This window comes from Equus caballus, chromosome 9 (genome assembly GCF_041296265.1).
Source record: "Equus caballus isolate H_3958 breed thoroughbred chromosome 9, TB-T2T, whole genome shotgun sequence".
In the NCBI taxonomy this organism is placed as follows: domain Eukaryota; kingdom Metazoa; phylum Chordata; class Mammalia; order Perissodactyla; family Equidae; genus Equus; species Equus caballus.
In genome coordinates this window covers 2,308,832-2,335,528 of record NC_091692.1, presented here as the reverse complement: position 1 = coordinate 2,335,528, position 26,697 = coordinate 2,308,832, and the positions used below count along the sequence as shown (strand labels likewise).

The window sequence follows — 26,697 nt, the reverse complement described above, 5'->3', positions numbered from 1 at the left end:
TTAGATTTCACAGATACAAAATATGGCGCCCCTTTTCCCCCAGGTCTTGATTTCAGACTTGAATCAGCCTTAGAGGAAGTGGATGGACAATGAGTCTTAGGGAAAAGTTCTAAGGAAGAAGAGAGGGAGAAAAACCAAGATGTCCATTTTATTCTGTGCCCTATTTCTTTACATCCTTCAAGTGCCCAGGAGAAGACTGCTTTTGTACTTGGCTGTATCCAACACTTCGTTAATACCAGTGTAACCAAGTGTTCCTTTGGGGTCAAAATAGCTAACAGTGTAATAATCTATGAATGACCACGCCAGTCAGGAGAGGTGTGCTCTTGCCTGTACCTACTGACATGGACACCGAGGCCTAGAATCAGCCAAGTGAGTTACTCAAGAACAAACACTTAAGAGTTTCATCATCAAGATTCAAATCCGAGTCAAGGGGTCTTTCCTTCACACCCTAACTCTAATCCTGTAACGACGTCCTTGTTACTATTTCAGTAATACAGATTTGCCCACGGACATTAGGAAAAATAAGAAAGCAAGCCAGTCAGGCTGGTGAGATGAGTGATGCCAGGGTCTGACTAGCAGAATCTTTACTCCTGCTCTGCTGTTCCAAATGGTGGTAAAGAACCTTGATTTCCATAGAATTAGAGACACTGGATAAAGTTACTTAAGGAGGAGTCCTAAATATTCGAATACACGTTTAGATAACGGTACTGATGGTATAGCTGTTCACAGGAAGATTGTGAAACTTAGATGAGGTTTGCTTTTCACTCTAAGAAAAAGGTGCTGTGCAAAGAGACTATATCCAAAAGGATGTAGTGGAAATGCAAATACACGTTTTTAACACATGTAGCATTCACAGGTTTGAGATAGGAAGAAAAATGGAAATGAAGAGTTTTCTCCTTCAATATTCATCAATCTTCTTACTCCTGCTCATACTTCTAATGTATCTACTGTTTCTGTCTTTTAGGAAAGGCGGAGGAGGGGGAAAGGAATGACAGAGTCATTCTGATGAAAAGTAAGAATAAGGAATTAAAATAGTCCAAAGAACTAGAAGTCTCCCTCGGTACTCCCAGTTTAAAAACTGAGTGTTCAGGAGAAATAGGCAAACATTGTTTGGAGGGGAAAAGGAGGTTTAAAATTATTTTTCAAAATATTTGGCCTTTTTACAATGATATAAAGTAAATGTTTTAAAAAATTCGAAGAATGGGTGATTTGACCAATACAACGGGTGAAAAGTCAGAACCTAATATTTTACATGAAAACCAGACTACCTAAAACACGTAAAGATACATCACTGCCTAAATTCTACATAATAACTTGTTATGTAGGATGAGGAAAAGATAGTGAACAAAGAAAGAAATACAGAAGGTAAATGATCACATTTATGGAAGTAAACAGGCCCACTGGATTTCATTCATTTACCAAATACTTATTGAGGATCTATTATTTTCTAGGCACTATTTAGAGAAACGTAAATTAAAACAACCTATCAAAATGTGAAACCAATGAGAATAACAAAGTAACATCAGTGACGCCAGGGAAAAATAGCTCTGCTTTGCATGGTGTATCGTAAATTGGTTCAATTTTCCTGGGAAATAATCTGCCCCTATATTACAAGAGTTGAAGAAATGTTTCTACCTTTTGACCTAGTTATTTCACTCTTGGGAATAAACCTCAAAGAAATTAAAAAAAAGAAAATAATTTTATGAAGATAAACATAGCAGTGCTATTCTTCGTAATGAAAACTGACAAAAAGGGCACAAGGCTGAATATGCATATTCATGGCAAAAATGAATGTGTATTAGTACATTTGCAAAGACAGAAAGAGAATTACATTTGCTTATTTATAAATAACTAATTGGTTGGCACTTATGTGGGCCAGGCATTGCCCTAAGGGCTGGGGATTGAGTGCAGAACAAATAAAATGCGGTGTCTGCTAGGGTCCTTGGGAGCCCATGTCTTTGTGCGAAATAGAAAAATGTCACCTCTCTGGCACATGCAAACTCGTGGGCACAAAGCTTGGGCAGAAAAATGCTCCCTTTTGCAAAGTAAAGGGACCTTGTGCATGACGGAGAGCACAAAAACAGGGCTCATGGCTCAGGAGTGGGATGTGGGCTGGATTCCAACCTGCCCAACCCCTCCCTGGACATCAGGGTGCAGAGTGCCACTGGCACAGCGATTGTAATTGTCCTGGTGCTTACAATGTAGTGAGGAAGAAAGACACGGAAGAAATAAAGGCAGCAAGGAGTGTGACTACAAAGATAAATGCTCCGAAAGAATTGAGTATAGTCCAACCAGAGCATGTAGCAAGGAGACCCAGGAGGTCCCTACAGTGGGGAATAAAGGAAGTCCTAAAAGAAGCTGAGATTGGGTAAAGGGCTGGGAAAAGCATCCGGGCAGAGGCGACTGCAGGTGCAAAGATGTCCCCGTGGCTGGATGGAGTGTGGCACATTCGAGGAACTGAGTCTGCATGAGAGCCTGGGGACTGAGTTTTAGGAGAGCTGTAGGCAGGGCCGAGACTCTGCCGGATCGTGTGCGTCAGGATGAGGACTGTGCTCCCTTTCCCGAGAACAGTGTGAGAGCATCGAATGGTTTCAAGCAGGAGGGCAGTGGCACGATCATATCTGTGTTTCCGAAAGATCCCTCTGGATGCAGAGTAGAGACTCGATTGCAGAGGAGGCGGTTACTGGAGTCGAGACTTGGAGCGGGCCACGGCGGTGGTCCACTGAGGGATGGAGGCCGTTTGCACCCAAGTGGGCGCGATGGAGCAGGTAAGACACAGATGACTGGAGACACACGGAGGAGGTGAAATCACAGTCTTGGAGATGGACCGGCCGTGTGGAGTGGAGAAGAGAGTCAGGGCGAGTAGAGGGAGGTGTCAAGCGTGCCTTTTTTTTATTCTACTAAAATCTCAAAAGTTACCAATTTAAAGAGTTTGGCATTCTATTAGCTTCCTAGCTCTGCTGTAACAAGTTGCCACAAAACCAATGACTTACAACGGAAATTTATCTTCTCACAGTTCCGGAGGCCGAGGGTGAAAATCAAGATGTTGGCAGGGCTGTGCTCCCCCCGAGAGCTCAAGGGAAGATCTTTCTTGCCTCTTCCAGCTTCTCATGGCTCCAGGAGTTCCTTGGCTGTGGCTGCATAACTCCTATTTCTGCCTCTCTTCTCCCTGTGTCTTCTCCTCTTCTGTCTCGCGGGAGGACACTTGTCATTGGAGTTAGGGCCCATCCAGATAAACCAGGATGACATCACCTTGAGATCCTTAATTATATCTGTAAAGACCCCTTTCTTCCAAATCAGGTCCCAGTCACAGGTTCGAGGAGTCAGGGCATGGACATGTCTCTGTGGGGGCCACCATTCAACCCCCCACAGGCATTATGTGAATAATCCCTTCCATACGCCACAGGAGGGGCTCCCAGGACTCACCTGTGTGCCCGTCATTGTCTCCACACCTCATCTGAGGAGCACTGAAATGTCTGCCTCCAGCTCCCAAATCACCTCAAGAAATTGCCCAATCCAAGGACACATGGGTCCTCAATGAAGACTTTGTGCTCCCCAGCATCCTGTGTCTCCTCTCATCGCTGGGGGCAATCCGTGCACTAAGCACCCGGCACGGAACCCTTTCGTTTCCTTGCCTCACTATCTGTAAGGCCCTTGAGGGAGGAAATTGTTTCTTGTTCACTTTGTACCCTCATGGCTGGCACCGTACCGTGCATGGCCTTCTCTGAGGAACCTCACGTTATGCTGTGAGGGGTCCTGAATACAATTTTCTGTTGTTTTTATCAAATTGCAATTAGCTATTTAATTACTTAAAAATTGCTGAACAGCACCTGCAAATTATTTTTGAAGAGAGGCAAGATAGAGTGAAAATCAGCACACTGTATAGTTTTTATATAGCTGCTGGTCAAATACAGTGGGGAAGTTCTAGTTCTTATATTTTAATAGCTTAGTCTGTTGGGGAGATCCATTTGCACAAATCAATTATAAATGAGTGGTAACTACTGTAGTGAAGTTGTGAATGGAATGCTGTGGAAGCATAGAACAGGGAGCAGCTAGTTGTTTTGGGGGTGGCTGGAGACGACTTCACAGAGGTAACATTTGAATTGGGTCTTGAAGGGCTAGCTGGCATATTCCAAAGTGAGAACATTCCAAAGAGAGGTACAACCAGCAGGGAATCCTATTGAAATCATAATCGCAACACCAAGGGTAAAAATTCAGTTGTGTTTCAAGAAAAGTGAGATTTTCACAGATGCAAAAGGAGGATAGGAAATGTTTGAATACATTCAGTGACTAAGACGCAGCGGAGTGAGAACCCCCACAAGGCCTCCCCTCGGCAGACCCCGGGTCTCTCCTTTAAAAATGGGGTGTCAGCACTCTTCAGATGTTAATTGGAAATGCAGTCCGGGTTTTCTCCGTGACAGGCTGTAAATCTATATTTTAGTCAGGGCTTTGCTCTTTTGGATGAACACATAATGTCCTTGAAAGCCCTCAATTATTTTCTTTCTTATTTTTTCCTAAGAAAAAAGAACCCTCTTTAAAAAGCTACGTGATAGTGCCGGATTTAGCTCATCCTCACAAAGGTCACAGCATTTTTGAGTAGTAAACACGATTACTAGCTCTTTCCAGTATCAAGATGTTTGGCAGGCATGCCTCCATCACTGGAATAAATAACCAGAGCTCCAGCAGCGTGTGACGGCTGTGGGCCTGTGAAGCCTGTGGGTCTCTGGGAAGAGCCAGAGGCCTCCTGTTTCTCCTCAACCATAGCCAAAAAGAGAATCAAGGCAAAAAGCTTCCTTTAGCTTGAATTAACCAGACTATTGAGTGAGTTTAGAGCTTGTCTGGTCTACTGGTTTCAATTTCGCCTTAGAAACCAAATGGTTAATAGGAGATTTATTTGAGAAGCTGCTGTCAAGAATCTAAGATTCCTTTCAGCTGCAACCCAGCAGCACCTGGATTCTATTCCCAGAGTATTTCCTCCCGCAATGATAATATCAGCAATTAACACACTTGTATTTATAAAGCTTTATTCTTCAGGGAGTGCTCAACCCTTGGGAGAGGTCAGCTCATTAATTTCTGCAATGTTTCAGATAAGACTGTTGCATGTTTTATGACCTTGAACATTATAGTGATTATTAAGTCACTAAAATATTAAATCACTTTTGCGAGGACACCCCGGTAAGGAAGCAACAGAAAATAGGCAGAGAACTCAGATCCTGGACATTCTGAGAAGTGTTCTGCCACTGCTCCAGAGCAGGAGCCCCTCAGGAGGGCTCATACAGTTTTAAGCAAGGAGGAAAAATAAAAAGAGAAGCCACATGATCAATAGATAAACAACATGCTTCAGCATTCTAAAGAAGCACTAATTACGCTAACATGAAGTCATCTGGAATTATCCATCTCTGGAACCCTGAAGATAACTTCTTAGCAACTATGAAATCAGTGCTTGGATGAACAGTTTTCTTCTGTGCTGCGGTGGAAAGGTCACTGGACCCTGATCCATGAAACTCAGGTTTGAATGTTGTCCCTTCCACTTATTGGTTATGTTATCCTGGGCAAGATGATGGGCGCCCTGGAATTACAATTTCCTCAACTGTGAAATGACTATATTAGTAACTGCCTGACAGCACACTCTTCTCTTCACCTCAAGACCAGCATCCTAGTTCAAGACTCCAGCATCTTTCACTTGAACCACTGTAGCTGACTTCCAGTGGGTCTCCTCTATGTCATTCTTGCTCCTCCACACAGCTGGTGGAGGGGTCTTTTGAAACCATAATTCAGATTGTGTTGTTCTTTTGCCTGAAACCCTCCATTAGCATTTATTCGCATTTAGAATAAAATACAAATTCCTTACCATGGCCTAAAAGCCCCTGTGTGATCTGGTCCTCGCTCACACCTTTGGCCTCATCTCCCCACAATGCCCCTTATTCATGGACCTCTAGCAGTGCTGACCTTTCTGTCCTTCAACCAGACAAGCCTGCTTCAGCTCTGGGCCTTGCCATTCCATCAAGTGGGTGGCTCTTCCCCCATTTCCGGATGGCTGCTCCAGTTAATCTTTCAAATCTCAGTTCAAATATTGCCTGTCCAGAGAGGTTGTCCGACCACTGTAGCTGAAGCAGCGTCTCCAGTCACTTTCTAACCATTTTTGCCTCCATAGCAGTTATGACAATGTGAATTTATCTTTTCTAGTTAATTATTTGTTGTCAGTTTCCCCCCACAAGACTGTAAGCTCTGAGAGGAGCAACATCTTATTGACTGTTTTCGCAGTCTATTCCCAGAGTTTGGAGTAGCACCTGACAACCTAGCATGTACCAGGCATGCAGTAAAATTTGTTGGATGGATAAATGATTATGTTTAAATGCAATAATGAATACAGAAGTATCTAACCCACAAAATGCTTACTTGTCTATTTTCTCACTCTTGGGGACTGACTTGGAGGATAAACTTCTCCTGGCCAATAGGAAATAATATCAACACTAGTATTTATTGAGCTTTTAATAGATTCCAGACACTGTCCTAAGTGCTTTTAATGAATTAACTCATTAACCAACTGTATAAGATGTGGACTATTGTTATGATAGCTGTTCAGATGAGGAAACTGAGGGACAGAGAAATCAAAGAACAAAGGAACAGAGCTTGTTAAGTGTTGGAACTGGGACATGGACTCAGGCAATTTGGTCCCACAGCTCTGACCGTTGTCACTTGCCTACTCCAACTGCTTCTTAGCCTGGTGTTCAAGTCTTCCGACATTCTAACAACCACTGACTCTCCCAAACTCTTCTTTCACTAGTCATTCATTCTTTCATTCACATAGTCACTCAACATACACTGAATATCTACCTCCTGCAGGTCACTGACCTAAATCTTGAGACTAAAGAGCTGAATGAGCCATGTCTTTTGGGGAAGGAAGGGATAAACAGAAAGATGAAAAGGCTTACCTTATCAATGCTCTCGGCACAATCAAGCCTTTGATAGATTGGAGCAGGAACTTTTAGTTATTTTACATCCTAACATTTTCCTTTTATGGTAAGCGACAGAGTTCTATATTTATGAGGTGTCTTTCAGATACCTGATTTCTCCGAACACTGTCCCAGCTTTCAGAGTAACCAGAACTTGAGCACCATCAGGGCCTCCAAGAACTTGCACTTCTCCTTGCTTGATGATGTACATTTCCTTGCCAATTTCTCCCTATATGCCGAATATAAAGAGGAACTTTATTTTTGACAATTACTCCCCAAATTAAGAAACAGAAAGTCTTCTAGAGGAATAAATGTAAACGAAGGAAGCAAGGAACATCAATGTGAAAGTAATTATCTTAAGACCTGAGGTAGTTATGGACATTGGTTGGACATACCACATGGGAGGAAATTATTAGAAAAGTCATGCTTCCCAACACATGAGCACAGAATGCCACCCCGGACACGTGGAGACACGTCAGGCAGCACCTCCTTCCAGGGATGGGCATGCATAGAGGAAATGACAGATTGTAAGCAGGCTCTGGCTTTGGTGACCACTGCTGTGCTTTGAAGAAGGCGTGTGGTCTATCCAACGAGCATGGGCTACAGCCATTCAAAGGGCAGCTCTACTCTTCTGCCAACAGCACTGGGGTCTGGTTTTAGCAATTGGGGCACATGAGACCTTTAAGCATTATTCTTGTTCCACGTTGAGACGAAAGCGTTAATGCAACAGGTTATTTTGTTCAGTTCTTGCTTATCTCTGGGGATTCTTAGAGCCTGGGCCGTGACCCTTGTTCAAACCCTGAGAACTAACCTCCTGGAACGTTCACAGGGCCACTGGTTAATGGTGTCATTCTGCATGCCTGAGGCAGGGTGGCAAGATGCATGAGGCTGTCAGCACTGTTTAATGTAAACACAAAGATTTGTGCTGTGCCCTTGGGATCTAGTTTCAGGTCTATAGCATGGCTTGTCCTGTGGCGCTGTGACCAGCCCCATTTAAGAACTCTGGACCCCAAGGCTCCGATGGGCTGCCCTAGGTGGAGATACTGTACCCTTGTCTCTCTGGTCCACAGCTGGAGAGAAAAATGCATCCATGTGACCTTCTCAGAAGTAGGACAGAGGAAGCCTATGCCTGGTTTCTCTTGTCTTTGCTGATTATATCTTTTCCTGCACTGTATGATTTCCTGTAATAAATCTTAATCCATAAATATAACTTCATGTTGAGTGGGGCGAATCCCCACACTGGTGAGTGGCTGTGGGACCCCTGGAACACATCTTCTCACTCCAAGATCCAAAAAGAATAAATATGTCTTACAAGAGACCTAAATGGCATTTGGGCCAAGAAAAGCTGTTAAACTCCGAGTAAGCCAGTTCGCATAATACTAGGCAAACGATTCGGATAACAGTACCTGTATATCTTAGGGAGTTAAGTCTTGATCACCCTGAGCTATAAAAAATATAGCACGAATGTAATAAATTGACTTACTTGGTTCAGGACGGGACTGGGTCATTTGAGTTAATCAAATATTCTTGTTAACCATATTTTCAAAGGGTAGAATGCACGAAAATTAGCTCAGGATTAAGCAACGTTGATTACAGTTTATGCTCTGTGCTGGCTGAGACAGGTCTGCTTTATTCCAATGTTAAGCGGGCTTGTGATAGAGGCACTCATTTATTTATTTGTTTATTTTTATTTTTTTGGTGAGGAAGATCAGCTGTGAGCTAACATCCGTGGCCAACTTTCCTCTTTTTGCTGAGGAAGATTCGCCCTGAGCTAACATCTGTGCCAATCTTCCCCTATTTTGTATATGGGATGTTGCCACAGCATAGCATGATGAGTGGTGTATAGATCCACACCCGGGAACCAAACCCACAAACCCCGGGCCCCTGAAGCAGAGAGCATGAACTTAACCACTACGCTGCCAGCCCAGCCCTGAGGCACTCATTTATGAGTGAGGGAAATAGAATTTAACCATTCTCTGGTGAGTTTTGAAGTCCTTTAATATTGAGGGTTGTTTTCCCGAACACTAATTATTGTTGTATTATAATTGTTAGGTTGAGTTTAAAGTTTTCACACTTCACTTCTTAGTTAACATCTGTGAAGTTGGAACTCTCATTTTATCTCCCCACTATCTTTATGAGGAAGCTACAGGAAGTACTATTATTTCCCTTTTACAGAAAGAAAAATAAAGGCACAGATTGGCTTAGCAGACTAGCCAAAGCTCCATGACGGTAATTAGTAGAAATAAAAGGGAACATAGAATGCTCATTTCCTACCTGAGCAATGCAGGAAGCATGTTTAAATTTTGCGTTGTGCAAAACCCATTTATTCTCAAATATAGGTCAAAGTAGAAATTCTAATACATATGGATCTTATAATTATTTCCCCAATATCGATGCCAATAATAATATCTTGCATTGGCATAGTACTTTTAAAAATAATAATAATATCTGATATTTACATTGCTCTTTATTTTTATTCCTGCCTTTGTTTAATTGGAACATGCTACTACTTTATAATTGTATAGCATTTCAAAAGATATTAACTGAGTTAATTATTGCAAAAATTCCAGTGAGGTCAGATAGGAAGGATATCATTATTATTTAAAAATTGGAGGTAGAGGCTTGAAAAGTTAAGTGTCTTGAGCAAACTTACAAGATTGAAGGACGATAGCATTAGAACCAGCAGCACTTACATCACCTGACTACAGAATATGTACAGACGACGGCGTCTAATCACAAATCCAATATCGACCATTCTCTTAAAAACCAATAAAATAGCTATGAGTTATTTTAAAAGTAAGGGAAAGTGTCTGAAAATTAGTTTTCCGAGAGATACTCCAGGAAGCAATGATTAGGACAGGGTCGTATTCCTCATTCTTTCCGTGAAGTAATTCTCAAGGAACCGGAATGATTTTTCAAAGGCAGTTATTACAACTGACTGGAGGTAGAAGTACATAATGGGTACTTAAATATAGTTCAGCACTTTTAATTATTTTTTAATGATCATTTCAATAATTTTCCGAGGAGATCTGGCATAATCAAGGAACCGAAACTTCCAGTATTTCTCGCATATTTCTAGGCTAATTTAAGCCTTTCCTGCAAGTTTAATTAGCATTCAAATGAAGTAGATATTCCTTAGAGAACAAGGTCTGACAGCATTTGCAAAATAAGATCAAACCAAGCTCTGGTGGCTGGCTTATGCACTAATTTGGAGAAAGTGTGGAAATGCAAGAACTTCAAGCAGACTGAGGTAAGTGTGGGGGATCAGAATTGGCCACCCCAAAATGTGTCTCTCTGGCTTGATTATTTTCCCGAACAAAAGAGTGAAAGAAACTTTGACCTCCCCCGCAACTTGCCTAAAAGAACTTAAAATAGAAGGGCCTGTTCCAGGAAGGAGCTAACACCATAAGGTAACTGAGCTGTGATGTAAAATGTTTCCCTCAGGTCACATTGTCTGCAGTTGGTCCATTTGCATTTCCATCTCCATGTAAATTGCCTTCCACCCCCTTGAAGTCCCAAACCACTTCCCCCAACACCCTCCTCTGTCTTTAGCTGAAAATGATATTTAAAGGTGGCGACCTCGGCCATTCTGGCAAGTTACTCAGCTTCCCTGGGTTTCCCATGTATGCATGTTATAAAGCTTTGTTTAATTTTCTCCTGTTATTCTGTTTCATGTCAATTTAATTCTTAGGCCAGCCAGAAGGACCTAGAGGGTAGAGGAATTGTCTTCCTCTTCTACATGGCCCTTAGAGAGTCAGCACTTCAGATTTTCAGGGTTCCTGGTTGAAGGCCATTTCTGAAGCTACTGGCAGGATTATGACACTCAAATTAATTCTTGCAAATCAATGCTGGGAAAATACCCAAATGCTCTTTGAAGCAGTGCATGCCACCCCCTCAGTAAGTTTAGGAGCTGTCCTGAGGATTAAGCACGTCTGCAAACTCAGTCTCGAACTCTGCCATTTCTTCAATTATTTAGGCAACCTCCAATAAAACATGAATTTTTTTTCTTCTCTTTTCCTACAGTGGTTTGTGGAAATGATAAGCAAAAACTAAGCTGAATTCACCGGTCTAAAATCTGGTCAAGTAACAACTTTTCATCTCTGTCAACATCCACTGAGACTTAAATCCTCTCTCAAAAACAAGAAAAAACACATGTAGCTGGTCATCTCATTTCTGCTCTCCTATGCTTGTTTCTTTCTTTCCCTCACTTGTGTTCACTGATCTTTTTTTATTATTGAGTGATGGACGTGATACGAGGGAGGTATTAGAAATGAGGAGACTGTATCTACTCAGCATTTCACACTTTGTTAAGCAAATTTGCACTGTTAGGGGCACGGGTGCTCAAGTTTCTATGCGTTATCTCAATTTTCAGTTCCTGCTGCTTTTGGAACAAATTGAAAGGCCATTTTGGGGCTTTAAGACCATGTCATTCCAAACGCACCACTGCCCTACAGGAGTCCTGGAAGCGAGCTGTGGCTTGTATTTTCCATTTTAATGAAAATGATTTTGTATCACCAATCTGCCTACTTTTAACTCGGGCTAATTTCCGTGGGGTTGTGTATTCTCGGTTTCAGTTGCATCGCAGTCGCTCCTCCATTTTCCTTTTACCTCTGACAGCTCCTTCTCAGTTGCTCTCTCTGATTCTCCTTCATTGACCTGCTCCATAAACACTGGTATTCTTCAAAGTTACAGCCTTGGTCCTCTTCTCCCACCTTTTCTGGAGCGTCTCATGGAGTCAGCTTCCATTATATGCCAGTTCCCAAAGATCCACCTCCAGTTCCATCCTCTCATGGGCTAGGCTGACTTCCACCTGTGCACACTACCTCTCTACCCGGAGGCCTTCAAGTACCTCACGCTCTGCTGGATGTTGTCTTTTACTAACATTCCAGTGGATCACTCGCTTCTGCTAAGCTCGAATGTGCTAAGCTTGGCCTACCTCATGGCTCCAAGCTTCATCTGAAATGCTGTCCTCTCCAATATTTTTCTTTCTTTCCTACAGAACTATTCCTCTTTAGCTTTCACAAAGGTCATGCCTGACAACCAGACAACTTCCCCCCTTCTCAACCCCCGATCTAAAATTAAATGCCTTTGACAGTACACACTCTCCTGATAAATTCTACTTTTCCTTTATAGAACTTAGCACATTTTGGAGTTATGCACTTATGTAATTTCATTTGTTGTTTGTCTCTTCCATCAGGCCAGCGATTCTCAACTTTGGCTGCATTTTAGAATCATCTGGGAGCTTTTAAAAAATATCAATAGGTGGGCTCCACATGGACTAACTGAATCACTGGGGATGGAGCTCAGACTTCTAAATTCAGGTGATTCTGATGTACACTGTGAATTGAATACCCCACATGAGATTGTGAGCCTCTAGAGGACAAGAACCATCTTTATTTTTAAAATTTTTTTTTATTGAGCTTATGATAGTTTACAACCTTGTGAAATTTCAGTTGTACATTATTATTTGTCAGTCATATTATAGGTGCACCACTTCACCCTTTGTGCCCCCTCCTTGCCCTGGTAACCACTAATCTGTCCTCTTTGTCCACGTGTTTGTTTATCTTCCACCTATGAGTGGAGTCACACAGAGATTGTCTTTCTCTATCTGGCTTATTTTGCTTAACATAATCCCCTCAAGGTCCATCCATGTTGTTGTGAATGGGCCCATTTTATCCTTTTTTATGGCTGAGTAGTATTCCATTATATATATACCATATCTTCTTTATCCAATCATCCGTCGATGGGCACTTGGGTTGCTTCCATGTCTTGGCTATTGTAAATAATGCTGCTATGAACATAGGGGTGGGTGGATCTCTTTGAATTGCTGATTTCAATTTCTTAGGGTAGATACCTAGTAGTGGGATGGCTGGGTCATATGGTATTTCTATTTTTAATTTTTTGAGAAATCTCCATACTGTTTTCCATAGTGGCTGCACCAGTTTGCATTCCCACCAGTAGTGGATGAGGGTTCCTTTTTCTCCACAACCCCTCCAACATCTGTTCAATTTTTTGTTTTGGTTATTTTAGCCATTCTAATGGGTGTAAGTTTGTATCTTAGTGTAGTTTTGATTTGCATTTCCCTGATGATCAGCGATGATGAACATCGTTTCATGTGCCTATTGGCCATCCGTATATCTTCTTTGGAGAAATGTCTGTTCATATCCCCTGCCCAGTTTTTGATCGAGTTGTTTGATTTTTTTGTTGTTGAGTTGTGTGTGAATCCTTTATATATTATGGAGATTAACCCTTTGTCAGACATGTGATTTGTAAATATATTTTTTCCCATTTGGTGTGTTGTGTTTTTGTTTCAATCCTGTTTTCCTTTGCCTTACAGAAGCTCTTTAGTCTGATGAAGTCCCATTTGTCTATTCTTTCTATTGTTTCCCTTGCCTGAGAAGTCATGGTTTCTGAAAAGATCCTTTTAAGACTGATGTCAAAGAGTGTACTGCCTACATTTTCTTCCAGAAGTCTTATGGTTTCAGGACTTACCTTTAAGTCTCTGATCCATTTTGAGTTTATTTTTGTGAATGGCGTAAAAGAATGGTCTACTTTCATTCTTTTGCATGTGGCTGTCCAGTTTTCCCAACACAATTTGTTGAAGAGACTTTCTTTTCTCCCTTGTATATTCTTCAACTCCTCTGTCAAAGATTAGCTGTCCATAGATGTGTGGTTTTATTCCTGGGCTTTCAATTCTGTTTCATTGATCTGTGTGCCTGTTTTTGTACCAGTACCATGCTGTTTTGATTACTGTAGCTTTGTAGTATATTTTGAAGTCAGGGATTGTGATGCCTGCAGCTTTGTTCTTTTTTCTTAGGATTGCTTTAGCAATTCGGGGTCTTTTGTTGCCCCATATGAATTTTGGGATTCTTTGTTCTATTTCTGTGAAGAATGTCATTGGGATTCTGATTGGGATTGCATTGAATCTGTAGATTGCTTTAGGTAGTATGGACATTTTAACTATGTTTATTCTTCCAATCCATGTGCATGGAATGTCTTTCCATCTCTTTATATCGTCATCAATTTCTTTCAGCAAACTCTTGTAGTTTTCATTGTATAGGTTTTTCACTTTCTTGGTTAAATTTATTGCTGGGTATTTTATTCTTTTTGTTGTGATTGTGACTGGGATTGTGTTCTTGAGTTCTCTTTCTGTTAGTTCGTTATTAGAGTATAGAAATGCAACTGATTTTTGTAAGTTGATTTTGTACCTGGCAACTTTGCTGTAATTGTTGATTATTTCTAGTAGCTTTCCAATGGATTTTTTAGGGTTTTCTATATGTAAGATCATGTCGTCTGCAAACAGTGAAAATTTCACTTATTCATTGCCTATATGGATTCCTTTTATTTCTTTTTCCTGCCTAATTGCTCCGGCCAAAATCTCTGGAACTGTGTTGAATAGGAGTGGTGAGAGTGGGCACCCTTGTCTTGTTCCTGTTCTCAGAGGGATGGCTTTCAGTTTTTCCCCATTGAGCTTGATGTTGGCTGTGGGTTTGTCATATACGACCTTTATTATGTTGAGGTACTTTCTTGTTGAATGATTTCTCTGTGACTATTAAGATGATCATGTGGTTTTTGTTTCTCATTTTGTTACTATGGTGTATCACATTGATTGATTTGCAGATGTTGAACCATCCCTCTGTCCCTGGTATAAATCCCACTTGATCATGAAGAACCGTCTTTTTTTGCTCACTGCCCATTATACTCAGTACCTGATGCAGTGCCTGGCCCACTGCATTAAAAAATATTTATTGAGTTTTATTGAATAAACGATACTAAAATTATTCTAATTTGTGACTCATTGTATGCTTGATCTTAGCCAAAAGGCTGAGAAGCGATGACCTGTGACTCATTGTAGTTCTCTGCGCTCCCTCTGCAGACACAGTTCCTCCCTTTCTGCCTTAGCTCGTCCTAATTCTTCCCTCTGTCTGGAAGCCTGCTTCCTCCTTCACCTGGTTCACGCCAATTCATTTATCCAGACTCAGCTTGAACATCATCTTCTTCAGGAAACCTTGCCAGTACCCCAGCGGGACAAGTGTTCCTCCTCTGAATCTGACAATAGATTGTGCTTCCTTCTCCCACAGCACTTAACACATTCTTTTGGATGATGTAACTGCTTCTCACCCTCCCTCTTTTCTGAACTCCTCTGGGTTTTGGATCATCTCTCGTTTCTCTGAACTGCTCATCTTCCTCTGCTTTTTATTTTGATTACTGACTTCACCATTGATCTAGTCTCTCAAGATATAAAACTCAACGCCATCATCCCTTCTCTCCCCACTTAAGTTAATAATCATATATGTGCAAAAGTGTTCATTTTAGAGTTATTTATAATAGCAAACATTTGGAAATTGATCATGATATATCCACAGACTGGAATATTATGCAGCTTTAAAAAATGAGGCTGTAGAAGATTACTTAATAACAGGTAAAATGTCTGTATGATATACTGTAACATGATAAACAAGTTTCAAAACATAAGTACAACACAGTGTCAATTTTGTAAAACAAGCCCTATCTATCCATCAATCAGCATAAAAGATAGGTCGAAATATATTAACAGTGGTTATTTCTGAGTGATGGAATTTTTGTCTTTGTGCTTTTATGTGTTTTCCACTTTAAAAATAATGAATATGTAATACTTTTGTAATCATAAAAAGCACAGTAAAATTAAAGAAATGTGGCATTGATTATCTACTAACTGGATGAGCTAAACAGAGGTAACCGATAGTTCGCTGAAGACATAAAAAGGGCAGAACCACCTTTCGCTTCTATAACTTTTTCCTCCACTTTAAAATTTATGATTAATGGGGTGTGACTATTGATGATTTACATTTATACAAAGCAACTTCTCAGACTACCTACACTTACATCCCATAATATCAGTCATAAAATCCATATTGCCGTGTTCCATTTTGAACTCTGAGAGCACATTACCGTTTTACAGAATTGTATATCACAGTTATTTCTTTCTATGGAATTCACTCTTGACAAATTTTGTTAAAACTATGCTGTTGACCTATGTGTGATCTCCGCAAATGTGTTGATTTACTAGTCGTGATCTGACAAAATAGCATGCACTCACCTTTTTGCAGACAAAGTCACCAGGTAAATAGATAGTGGACTTCAATCTTAGCAACATGTCATAAATCATCTGTGAGTCACAACCCTAAAGAGAAAGATAATTCTTTAGACACAGCTAAAAGGCCAATATTTGAAATGATTTTAAAATGCAATGAAAATAAACAGTAGTAGATATTGTCTGTGTTAACGCTAAAATATTAGCTGCCAATGGATATGGACTTGTCTTGATGCAAAACTTAGAAAAGGAAAAAAACCTATAGTATGATGGAAGAGTTTGGGTCATGGTGAGAGAGATTTGGGTTTCAATCTTGTCCCCACTACCTGCCACTACATGATCTCTCAAGCTCTCAGTTTCCTCACCTGTTAAATGAGGGTAAAAATGGTACTTATCTCAGAATGCTAAAATTTGACTCATGTAAAATGTAACACAATGCTTAATTAATGATAGCTGTTAATAATTATGGTAATATAATAATGATAAGAATAGATTATTAGTATATTAGGACTGAGATACATCAGAATTTTTGCAGACTATGTTTCTTTCTTATAACATCTTTCATACTATTGCTAGATATTAGCAACTTTGCAAGCTTGTATGTCTTTCTTCCCCAACTCAATTATCATCTTCTTAAAGGCAGGGAAACTGTGTGGACACAATAGATACAAAAGCAGTGTCTCTTGAGTGAATAACTATTTGTATCCACTTTAATAGTGTAAGAAACAATTTGATTTGTCAGAATATATGTCTATATTTGCATTCTGTCCAAATAAATAGTTTATCGATATGGCTAAAGAAAAATCTAGAGAGGCTTCAAAAATCTCTCTTTACTCTGTGGTTTTGAATCTTTTACTTTCACCACATATTTGTATTTTTGCCTTCCAGAGCTGCTAACACAGTTTTCCTTTTGTGCTCGGTCCTGCGCGTCCCTTCAGGGAATTAGTATTTGGCGGAGAACTAATCACGGTCAGCAGCAGACGAGGGAGGAGGGGCAGCAAAGGACCGGCCCCCAATTTGTGGACTGGAGGATCATTCCTTCAGCAGTCACTGCTTTCTGTAATGATTTCAGTAGCAAACACTTGACCTGGATCCATATGAAATTTAGACCTCGGGTTGCTAGACTGATAAGGAAAGTTAATCATTTATGATCGAAGTGTCTTCAGTAGCCATCGGTGAGGAGCATTCAGATGAAGCTGGTGTTAGAATTTAAAAAGCTTTATTCTTAAATTTTAAAAGTACAGCTTTTGATTATCCGGGATAGAAAAAAGGCCAGGGCTGGCAGGAATGCCTTCTTAATATAGTCCCACAAATATGATGAGAAGCTGCTATGAGCGAGTCTTTGTACCGTGGAGGCATTAACAATGAAGAGGGTGAGTCTAGCTGGGATGATGTTTTAAGTAAACAGAATAGCTGTAACTGGTGGCAGAAGTTGTCGCATCATAAGACATCCCAGGTAAATGTCCATAAAACTTTTAAGAGCCGGGGGCCCTGCTTCTGCCTGGGAGCGGGGGTGGGAGAGAGGAGCAGACCAGGAAGGTGCTTGTGTGGTGACAATTTGAGTCACTTGAGGATGAGTGAGATTAGCATCTGCAGACACACGAAGGTGCCTTCCGGTAGAGGGAAATTTATCTTTGCTTTCCTTGTTATGTTTTGTGCAAAGTGTATCATTTTTATTTGTATTTACTTATCCCTACCGTGTCTTAGAGGTGGTCATATTTGCCAAAGCGAATCACAAACGTTAATTTCTTTCTAAAAATTGTGGTTATTTTGTTTTGAGTAAAAATCCTCTAAACATGTGGCTCATGTGCCTGATTTCTCTTAATGCTGTCATTGGTTCAGAGTAATTTCATTTCAGAAATTGGCGTTCTGATCACTCAGAACCCATTTAGAAAAACACAAAGTAAAGTGAAAAACACAAAGTAAAGTAAAAAGCAAAAAACAAACAGTTGACTTTGGGCAATGAGAATGCTGGTAAGGAAGAGAGTTCCATAGTGTAGAAGTAGTTAATTCTCACAACAGGTCCATGAGGTAGCTACTGTTACTCCCCAAAGCACAGAGAAGTTCAGCAGCTTTCCCAAGGTCACACAGCTAGTATGAGAAGTCTGACTCCGAGACCGTGACCACAGTCGGCTGGTAGGTCGTAGTCCATCTCACAGAGGTTTGCCATTTGGATGAGGTGTGTGGAACGAGTCACCCAGTCAGGAGGGAAGGTACCCAGCCTGAGGGGACAGCTGGTGCAAAGGCATTGAGGGAGGACCATCCAGGCATGTTGGTGGGAGAAAAGAAACACAAACAAACTTTGGATTGATCTTAGGGTCTCCTCCACTAAGAAAAGTTAGCATCCTTGATGTTTTAGGGAAAATTCATTAGGAATATACTTGGAAGTTTATAAGCGTAAATATTGTCTGGGCTATCACTGCAGTGAAGGGAACTCTCATTCGGATCCATGGAGAGTAACACTGTAACTGATGAGAAACAGAAGATCTCAGAAAACCCACTTACACTTACATTTTTAATGCACAATTGATTTTTTGGCATTAATTTTTACAATCTTAATTATAATCTGTATGTCAAAAGTAAAATTTTCGTTCCTCAAACAATTCCTATTGGCATAAACTTTGATAAAAATTCCGAACTCTATTAAATTGTATTGATAGGAAATACTAATGACTCAAAATGTTGTTTTCCTATGGCAAAAATTCCTGTTCCATATAAATGTGCAAAGACGTGTGTGGCAGTATTGTCTTTAATACTGAAAAAGCTGGAAACAACATAATGTCAATCTGTGGACAGACACAAATTTTGAAGATTTGTAGGTTGGAATACCACAGAGTGGCTAAGATAAACACACCAGATCTCTTTTTTTCTCTATTTAGGTAAGATTGAACTCAAGAAATAATGTGGTGTGCACAAAAGCAAGGTATAGAATATATTCAGTATGATTCCAACTGTGAAAAAGCTGCATGAAATAGGCCTGGCTGTTGTTGACGTTTATATGGACGTAAAATAAAGCCATAAAACTGGGGATTGGAAGGATACCCTCAAAAGTCATCTTAGTGGCCATCTCTCAGGGTGGAAGGAGAATGGATCTGGGGAGAAGAACTGGTGGGAACTCAACTTTAGTTTTTATTAATTTTAATAAAAATAATGTGATACACACATCCCAAGATTGTAGGAACAAAATCCCCTCTGTGTTCGTCTCTTTTCTTCAGTCCTTCAGGAGAGCTCACTGGCAGAAAGCACTAATAGAGGAAACCCAATCAGCGGAAAGCCTTGGACCAAACTAGGAGATAAACCCTAACACAGATGAGCGACAGTTAGTGCTTTCCTCAGTAGAACTGACAGGGACAGCGTTTAGCATAGAGCTTGGGTTTCCTGAGAGAAAAGCACTTGAACCATTATGCATACGAATTCCTGTTAACATAATCGCATAAAACATGCATCCAGTCATTAAAGGGAGCACAGCAGCTGTAGGAAGTAAACACGCAATTTCGTGAATTCCGTGACTCTTGTCTCCTAACATTTACTTTGCGGACAGGTGCCGTGGCCTCGGGGCGCCTGCGGTTCAGGACCCGCTCCTGCTCCTCTGTTCTTGGGCTTGCTGAAACGAAGTTTGCACCATGAAGCCGTTATATTTGATGATGTGTTTGAGAACAATTATCTTTTTCTCCCCTCCAGAGGATGATTATTTTCTTGAGATACACTTTGCACCATTATCGTAGGATTAAAAAGAAACACATCCCAGGGCTAGCTTTTTTCCCTTGTAACGCAGCTCCATTTCCTTCAGAGAAGTCATTGCGAGATTTTCTAATTTACAGAGAGTCAGAGCACAGCCATTGGTTCATAAATGACCCCTTTTCTATAAAGTGAGAGGATCTGTATAAGCAGCAACATTAACATTACATTAACACATGACATTTGTATTAAATTTTCTATTTTCTTGTCTTTACCCATTTAATTTTTCCAACCTTGCTGTGCTGCCTGGCATTAATTAATATATTGTTATCACCTCTGTTTTTTTTTTTCCTGAGGAAGATCGGCCCTGTGCTAAGATCTGTGCCAGTCTTCCTCTATTTTGTATGTGGGATGCTGCCACAGCATGGCTTGATGAGTGGTGTGTAGGTCAGCGCCCAGGATCCGAACCTGTGAACCCCAGGCTGCTGAAGTGGAGCACATGAACTTAACCACTATGCCACAGGGCTGTTCCACCTCTGGGTTTTAGATGAGGAAATGGAAGCTTAGGAAGTCTATTGACTATTTCCCTAAGGTCATGCGTGCAGTAGGTTTCAGAGGAAGAGTACCACCAGAGTGTTTTTTTTTTTTGTTTTTTTTTTTTAAATCTCTGCATTCTGAGCAACTTGAGGGCAAGATTTGTGTACTATTCCCTTACGTATCCCCAGCGTCTGCCAGGGCTGGGGGTATGCTAGGCACTAAATATGGTCTGATGTAAGGAACGAAATTGTTAGAGATTACTCCATTTTCAACAATGGGAAATGCAGTACTGTACAAAAACTGTGAATTACAGATTTGAATAAGGATTCTGCAGATTTGAATGGAGCTGGGAAAAATTCTGCTTTTATTCAGAACATAACCTATAGCTTATACGGTGGTTTCTAGACCCAGGAAGTTCTTCTTTTAATCATGGCAAGCTCTGAACACAATTGTAAAGTGGATAAAATTTATCTTTGGAATGCCTACCTCCTCCGTCCTGTAGGATTTCTCCATTTCTAGGCTCATTCTTGCTTTCTCCAAAACAGAACTTAAGATATTATCAGTAATTTGTAACTCACTGTGACTTTGTCACCTTCAAGCAATACACGATGGTCTCTAGGGGTTCTTCCAACTCAGCCTTATAAAAGGAAGTCCTCTGTCCCCTCTAGAACTCCACTCCAATTATGCACGTGATGCGTGGCGTCTGGGGCAGGGAATTCTGAGTGAGCTGCCAGTGCCCTTGACCATGCCGGTCATGCTACTCTTGGTAGCTGTTGGGACCAGCAGTCAAATGTGATAAATAATTTGCAAAGTACTATAATGTCATAACCCCTTGAGTTCTATGTGACATTGGACCCAACCTTGCCCTCAAAATTTGCAAACACTAGTAAAAAAGTCATCTGTATGGTCATCTCCAAAGTCATCTCAAGTTCTCCTTGAGAAGTGACAGTATTTCTGTTTTTCTGGGAGCTTCGGCATCACACGGTCAAGGTGGGAAGTGACAAATTGGATGGAACTGTGAGGATGAGTCCAATCCGTCTTCCTGTGAGCAGGCAGGCCCACCTGAAGAACAGGATTTCACCTGAGCCGAAACTCCCCTGTGATGGAATCCGTTTTATTTCTCAGGTAGTAATGAAAGTAATAACAACGATATGACTCACTAGGTGCCAGAGACTGATGTAGGCACTTGACACGTCTTGAGTCGCCTCATCATGGCACAACAACCAAGGATGTGATCTTACTTCCTCAGTTCCCCACCCTACCGTGCGGCGCTGGGGGGCAGGGACCACGTGGGGGCCGGATCTGGTACCCGCTGGTGCTTTAGACAGAGCAGCTGCGCAGGATGGGTAGACTGATGGAGTTCACCCGGGTTATTAGCTCATCGTTCAAAATACTTAAAAAAAGGCTAGCAACAATTCTTTCAGTGATACCACCAATAAAACTGACACGTAGGGGCTGGCCCCGTGGCCGAGTGGTTAAGTTCCCGCGCTCCGCTGCAGGCGGCCCAGTGTTTCGTTGGTTCGAATCCTGGGCGCGGACATGGCACTGCTCATCAAACCACGCTGAGGCAGCGTCCCACGTGTCACAACTAGAAGGAGCCACAACGAAGAATATACAACTATGTGGGGCGGGGGGCGCATTGGGGAGAAAAAGGAAAAAAAAAGAAAACTGACATGTAGTCAGTGCCTCTAACGCTCTGATTTCGGGTCCTCCGGAGGACATACGTGCCGGCCTGTCTGAGCAGGTGTCACCGCGCGTGTGAGTGGCAGGCATGCTTCATTCTGACGCTCCCAGTCCTTCCTGGCTCAGGCTGTTGCTCACGTACTAAACTCTTCCTCTGCGTCTTTCCTACCACTGAGGCCACAGGCTCCATGTGCCACATAACCACAAACAAGGCCACCTCGGGAGGTGTCCTGTTGGGACGGGATCCGCATTTTTGCGGGAGCAGCAGGTAGCGAGGCACCCTGCACTCGCCTTGACGGACTGGCGGTACCCACCCCCGCATTTGGGATCTCTGGGTCCCTGGTTTCCTGCTGGTGACAGTGGGGTCCTCTTCGGTTTCTAACGGATGCAACTTTAATTCAAGCCACTAGGTGGCGCAACAGAACTTTCATTAAATTTTCTCCCGTTTCTGGTAATTTAGCGGTGGACCCGAAATGTGATTTTCCTAGCATTTAATTTGATAAAACGTATTTAAAAATTGAAATCAAAATAATAAATCATCAGAAAGGAGGAGAAATTGCCCAACCTCATAGAAATGAGCCACTCTTATTAGCTTAGCATTTGGGCTTGGGCTGGAACGACATCCAATCTGTAAGGCAAGAGAGCCATTTTTGAGAAAAATTTAAAAAAATGTTATAATGAGACTATTTAGGTCTAAGCTCTTTAGAAACTCTGATCGCCCCATGCAGAAATAGCAAATCTTACTAACTAACCACGTTTTGAAGCAAAGTTGTAGTGAAAATGTGTGTCTAATTCTACCTTCCTTGATTAAGAGGGAAAAAACCCACAAGAGACTCAGGGTCTCTCTCAGCAGGAGGGCAGCGAAGTGTGTGAATTCAGGGATCTGGGAGTGAAGCGAACTGACGGCCGGGTCTGAGGCTGTGAAAATCGCCCAAGCATGGCTCGAGCTTGCAGTGTTGTGTGACTTTGGGGAACCCTCTCTGGGTCCCCAGCATCTTGTCATTGATCCGGGTAGGGTAGGTGGGGGCTCAAAGGCAGCCTCTCCTACGGCAGTGAAGTTTACAGACTGAGGAGTGAGGAAAAAACCTGTGCTCAAACCCCAGCCCGCTGCTTAGAGCCCAGCGGCCTCAGTCACAGAAGCAGTTTGCAATTTCCGTAAAATGGGGATAGTCCCGACACTTCCGTCAGAGGCTTGCTATGAGAATCGATGGAGAGAAGGTAATGATGCGGTCGGTACAGTGCAGCACATAGTCAGAGCTCCATAAACAGCAGCCATTACTATTTTTGAGAAGACACATGTATCCATTTTAAAACAGGGGCTTAGCAACAGTTTGGTTTCTTAACCTTAATTATATTCCATACAGCTTTGACAATGCTTGAGGGGCTGTGATGGTCAGTTTCATGTGTCCACTTGGCTAGGCTGTGGTACTCAGATATTTGGTCAAACGCTAGTCTAAACATCTCTGTGAAGGTATTTTAAAGATGAGATTAGCATTTAAATCAGTAGACTTTGAGTAAAGGAGAGCATGCTTCACGATGTGGGTGGGCCTCATCCAATCAGTTGAAGGCCTTAAGAAAAAGAGTCTGAAGTCACCCAAAGAAGAAAGGATTCTGTTTCCAGACTGCCTTTGGACTCGAGCTGCAATGGCACCTCTTCCCAGCGTCTCCAGCCTGCTGGCCTGCCCTGCAGGTTTTGCACTTGTCAGCCCCCATGATTGCATGAGCCAATTCTGTAAAATAAATCTGTCTCTCTCTCTACACATGTCCTCTTGGTTCTGTTTCTCTGGGACTCTCTATTATAAGGGACCAGGTAAGAACTGGGCACAGCAAGGTATCTCCTGACAGTGTTGGGACTGAAGGATCATGGTCAGTATGGACAACCTGCATGGGACATATTATAATTTATGATACTTCAGCATCACTTACATTAGTTTGCTAAAGCTTGAATATAATGCAAAATTAAAAGCAACAGACATGCGTCTTTTGAAAAATATGAAGCAAGATTATTTAGCACAGAAGCCTTCTCTGGTGCCGCATTGCACCTGAATTCTGCCACATCTGCATGCATTCTCAAAGTTACATGTGGAGAAAAGTCCTTGTGAAAGTTTGGACTGAAAACCCAAGACATGGACCTAAAATATTCCTCGGGGAATCTTAAAATAGGTATTTGAGAGTCAAATGATTTTCAATACCTTAACTTATCCTAATCCTGCCGATTGGAAGGACGCAGAGCTGCCTGCCAGCCTCCAATCCCGCTCCCTCTTGTCTCCCTGCCTCTCGCACACTCTCTCTCTCCTCCTGCCTGTCCGCCTTTTAAAGACACGGAGAGTCATTCTCAGGCAGAACTCAGCTGAGGGGGCTTCACAACAGCTGACCGTGGCCCTTCGTTGTTAGCCCTGGACGTTTTGGGTGGTTCAGGGCAGCCCCAGTTCTTGTCTTCGTAGTGCTAAAACCTCTGCTGTCAGCTGCCTCCTGTCCGGCCTCTGCCTGTCGGACTGGGCCCACGCTCCACAGCCCGCTCCCACTGACCTCTCTAGATGCATCTTTGTTGTCACCCCATGCTCTGGCCCTCAAGAACATCTCCTGGTTCTATGAACAGGTTATAACTTCCCTAACTTATTGTCACAATAAGTGATACACGGCTCCTGCCCAGGGGCCTCCGCCTGCTCACTCTGTGGACTCCTGAGCATCCTTCTGAGCGCACACACTCCGGATGCTCCCTCTCTGCCCCTCGAGGGCATGGGTGCCTCTCACGCATGCCACTGATTCAGAAGCAAAACAAGAGTCAGTCGGGTGTAATTTATGTGACAAGGCTGTAGGATCCCTACTCAGCCTATCTCCTCCCTAAGGAAGATAACGAATTTGTATCAACTACTAAGACTGTCTCCACGAAAGTAAATTTAGAAAGATTGCATACCTACTTATTTTCTACAGCATTTGGCTTTAGGAAAAAAAATAATTTTTTTCATTTAACAGAAATATAAATGGAAATGGGTTCTTTCTGGAAGGAACTGCATCTTTCATGGAAATGTCAGGAGAGAATGAATCTAAATTTATATTCAACGTTGGCAAGATGCAAAGATTTAACCTTTTTTCTCAATCAGATGTTGCTGATTTTATGGATTTCCAAAAATATATGTAAAAACAAAGGAAAAAACTAGAAGGCTGAAGAATGATAACTTCCCAAGTCATAGATAATCCCATAAAAGTCATTGGCATATAATTTCAAGTATTTTTTTTTCTTTGAAGAGAACCAGTTGTTGTCACTTATTCTCAATTAAGCTAGTCCCCTAGGTATAAAGAGTTTAATAACAGTTTATAATTCTGTTAAAATAATTCAGCCTAGTGCCTTTCATACCTTTTTTGACCGTAACCTATAGTAACACAGAGCTTTACATTGTGCCCAGCACACACATAAATATGTATATATGCATTTAAAAATAAATAACAGAAGCAAAAATTTCACAATATAATACCTGCCCTTACTTATGTGTGAGGGCCTCTGATATTTTCTCTTCTGTTTGGTATGCTGGTTGTGACCCATGTAATTGAATTCATGATCCCGCGATGGGCTGCAAGCTGCGGCTTAAAAACCACGTATCCCGATGAACCTGTTCACCAGGTAGGAAGCCCTCTTCTAGTTTCCCTGACGGAAGATCAGGAGACTCTGTACACATCCCATGATGCTCTGCTTCACCAGAGCTGCCAGTGGGGACCTCCCCCTGCAAACTGGAGACCACTTCCCAGTTAGAATCTGCTTTCCTGTCATCTGCAGGAATCGGCCCCAGTGCATTCTCCCCTCCTCTCTCCTCCCTTCCCCTCCCCTCTCCTCCCCTCCCCTCTTCCCTCCTCCCTTCTCCTCCTCTCTTGACTTTCTCTGTCCTCCCCTTCCCTCCCCTCTCCCTCTCTCCCTCCCTCTCTTCCTCCCTTCCCTCCTAGGGTCTTTGCTAAGCTCTTCTGTGTCTGAAACTGTGCTGTGTCCTACGTGTATAAAGACTTAGAACCAAGCCTTGTTCTCCAAGGAAGTTTCGCTCCAGTCAAGGTGTCCTCAGCTCAGAAATGGGGTTTCCTGTTGGACCTTATTTTGCTGGACAATACAGAGTAGGTCTCATTCCTTGTTCATATAACAGACTTTAGTATATGTAACTTCTGCTGCTCTTGGATTTATTTAATTAATTTTTCCCCACAACTAAACATCCCCGGCATCTACACATTTTTTTGATGGAAGAATAATTTATACGCAGTGAAATACACAAATTTTAAGGGACAGTTGGGTCAGTTTTGACAAATGCACACAATGTCTAACTTCCCTAGCAAGAGAAAAAAAATTCCTATTACCCCACAAAGTTCCCTCATGCTTCTTCCTAGTCAATATCTCCATCCACACTCCCCACTGGAAGCAACCATTGATCTGACTTGTATCATCGTAGAATAGTTTTATTTATAAGCTCATCTGTTTCCTATCTCCTGGGTCCACTACCCAACTCCTACCTCCCAGCCCCTTGGCTGGAAGACACCCTAATTTGTCAAAGTCCTTCTTAAAACTGGTTATTTGCAATGTGGTATTTTAATCCAGATATAGTTGAAATAATCAAGAAAATCAACAGTATGTTAAAATTTAAGGCAATTTCATATATAACTCTGTCGACTCATGGAATTTGAGGTCAACTAAAACCCCCAGGTGTAAAAAAATTGTTATAAAACCAACTATTGCTCTTTTTATATTTGTAATATTTTAATTTTAGGGCTAAACTCAGAATTTTACATTTA

General features: G+C 41.8%; 1 protein-coding gene across 1 annotated transcript in view; it reads right to left on the bottom strand.

Annotated features, from left to right (window-relative positions):
• CNGB3 (cyclic nucleotide gated channel subunit beta 3) overlaps positions 1–26,697 on the bottom strand; it is a 127,624-nt gene that overhangs the window by 12,580 nt on the left and 88,347 nt on the right. Inside the window, exons 14-15 of the mRNA XM_023648355.2 lie at positions 16,036–16,119; positions 7,067–7,185 (exon numbers count right to left, since the gene is read on the bottom strand). Of these exons, the coding sequence (XP_023504123.2) occupies positions 7,067–7,185; positions 16,036–16,119 (203 nt within the window). The remainder of the gene's footprint in view (positions 1–7,066; positions 7,186–16,035; positions 16,120–26,697) is intronic.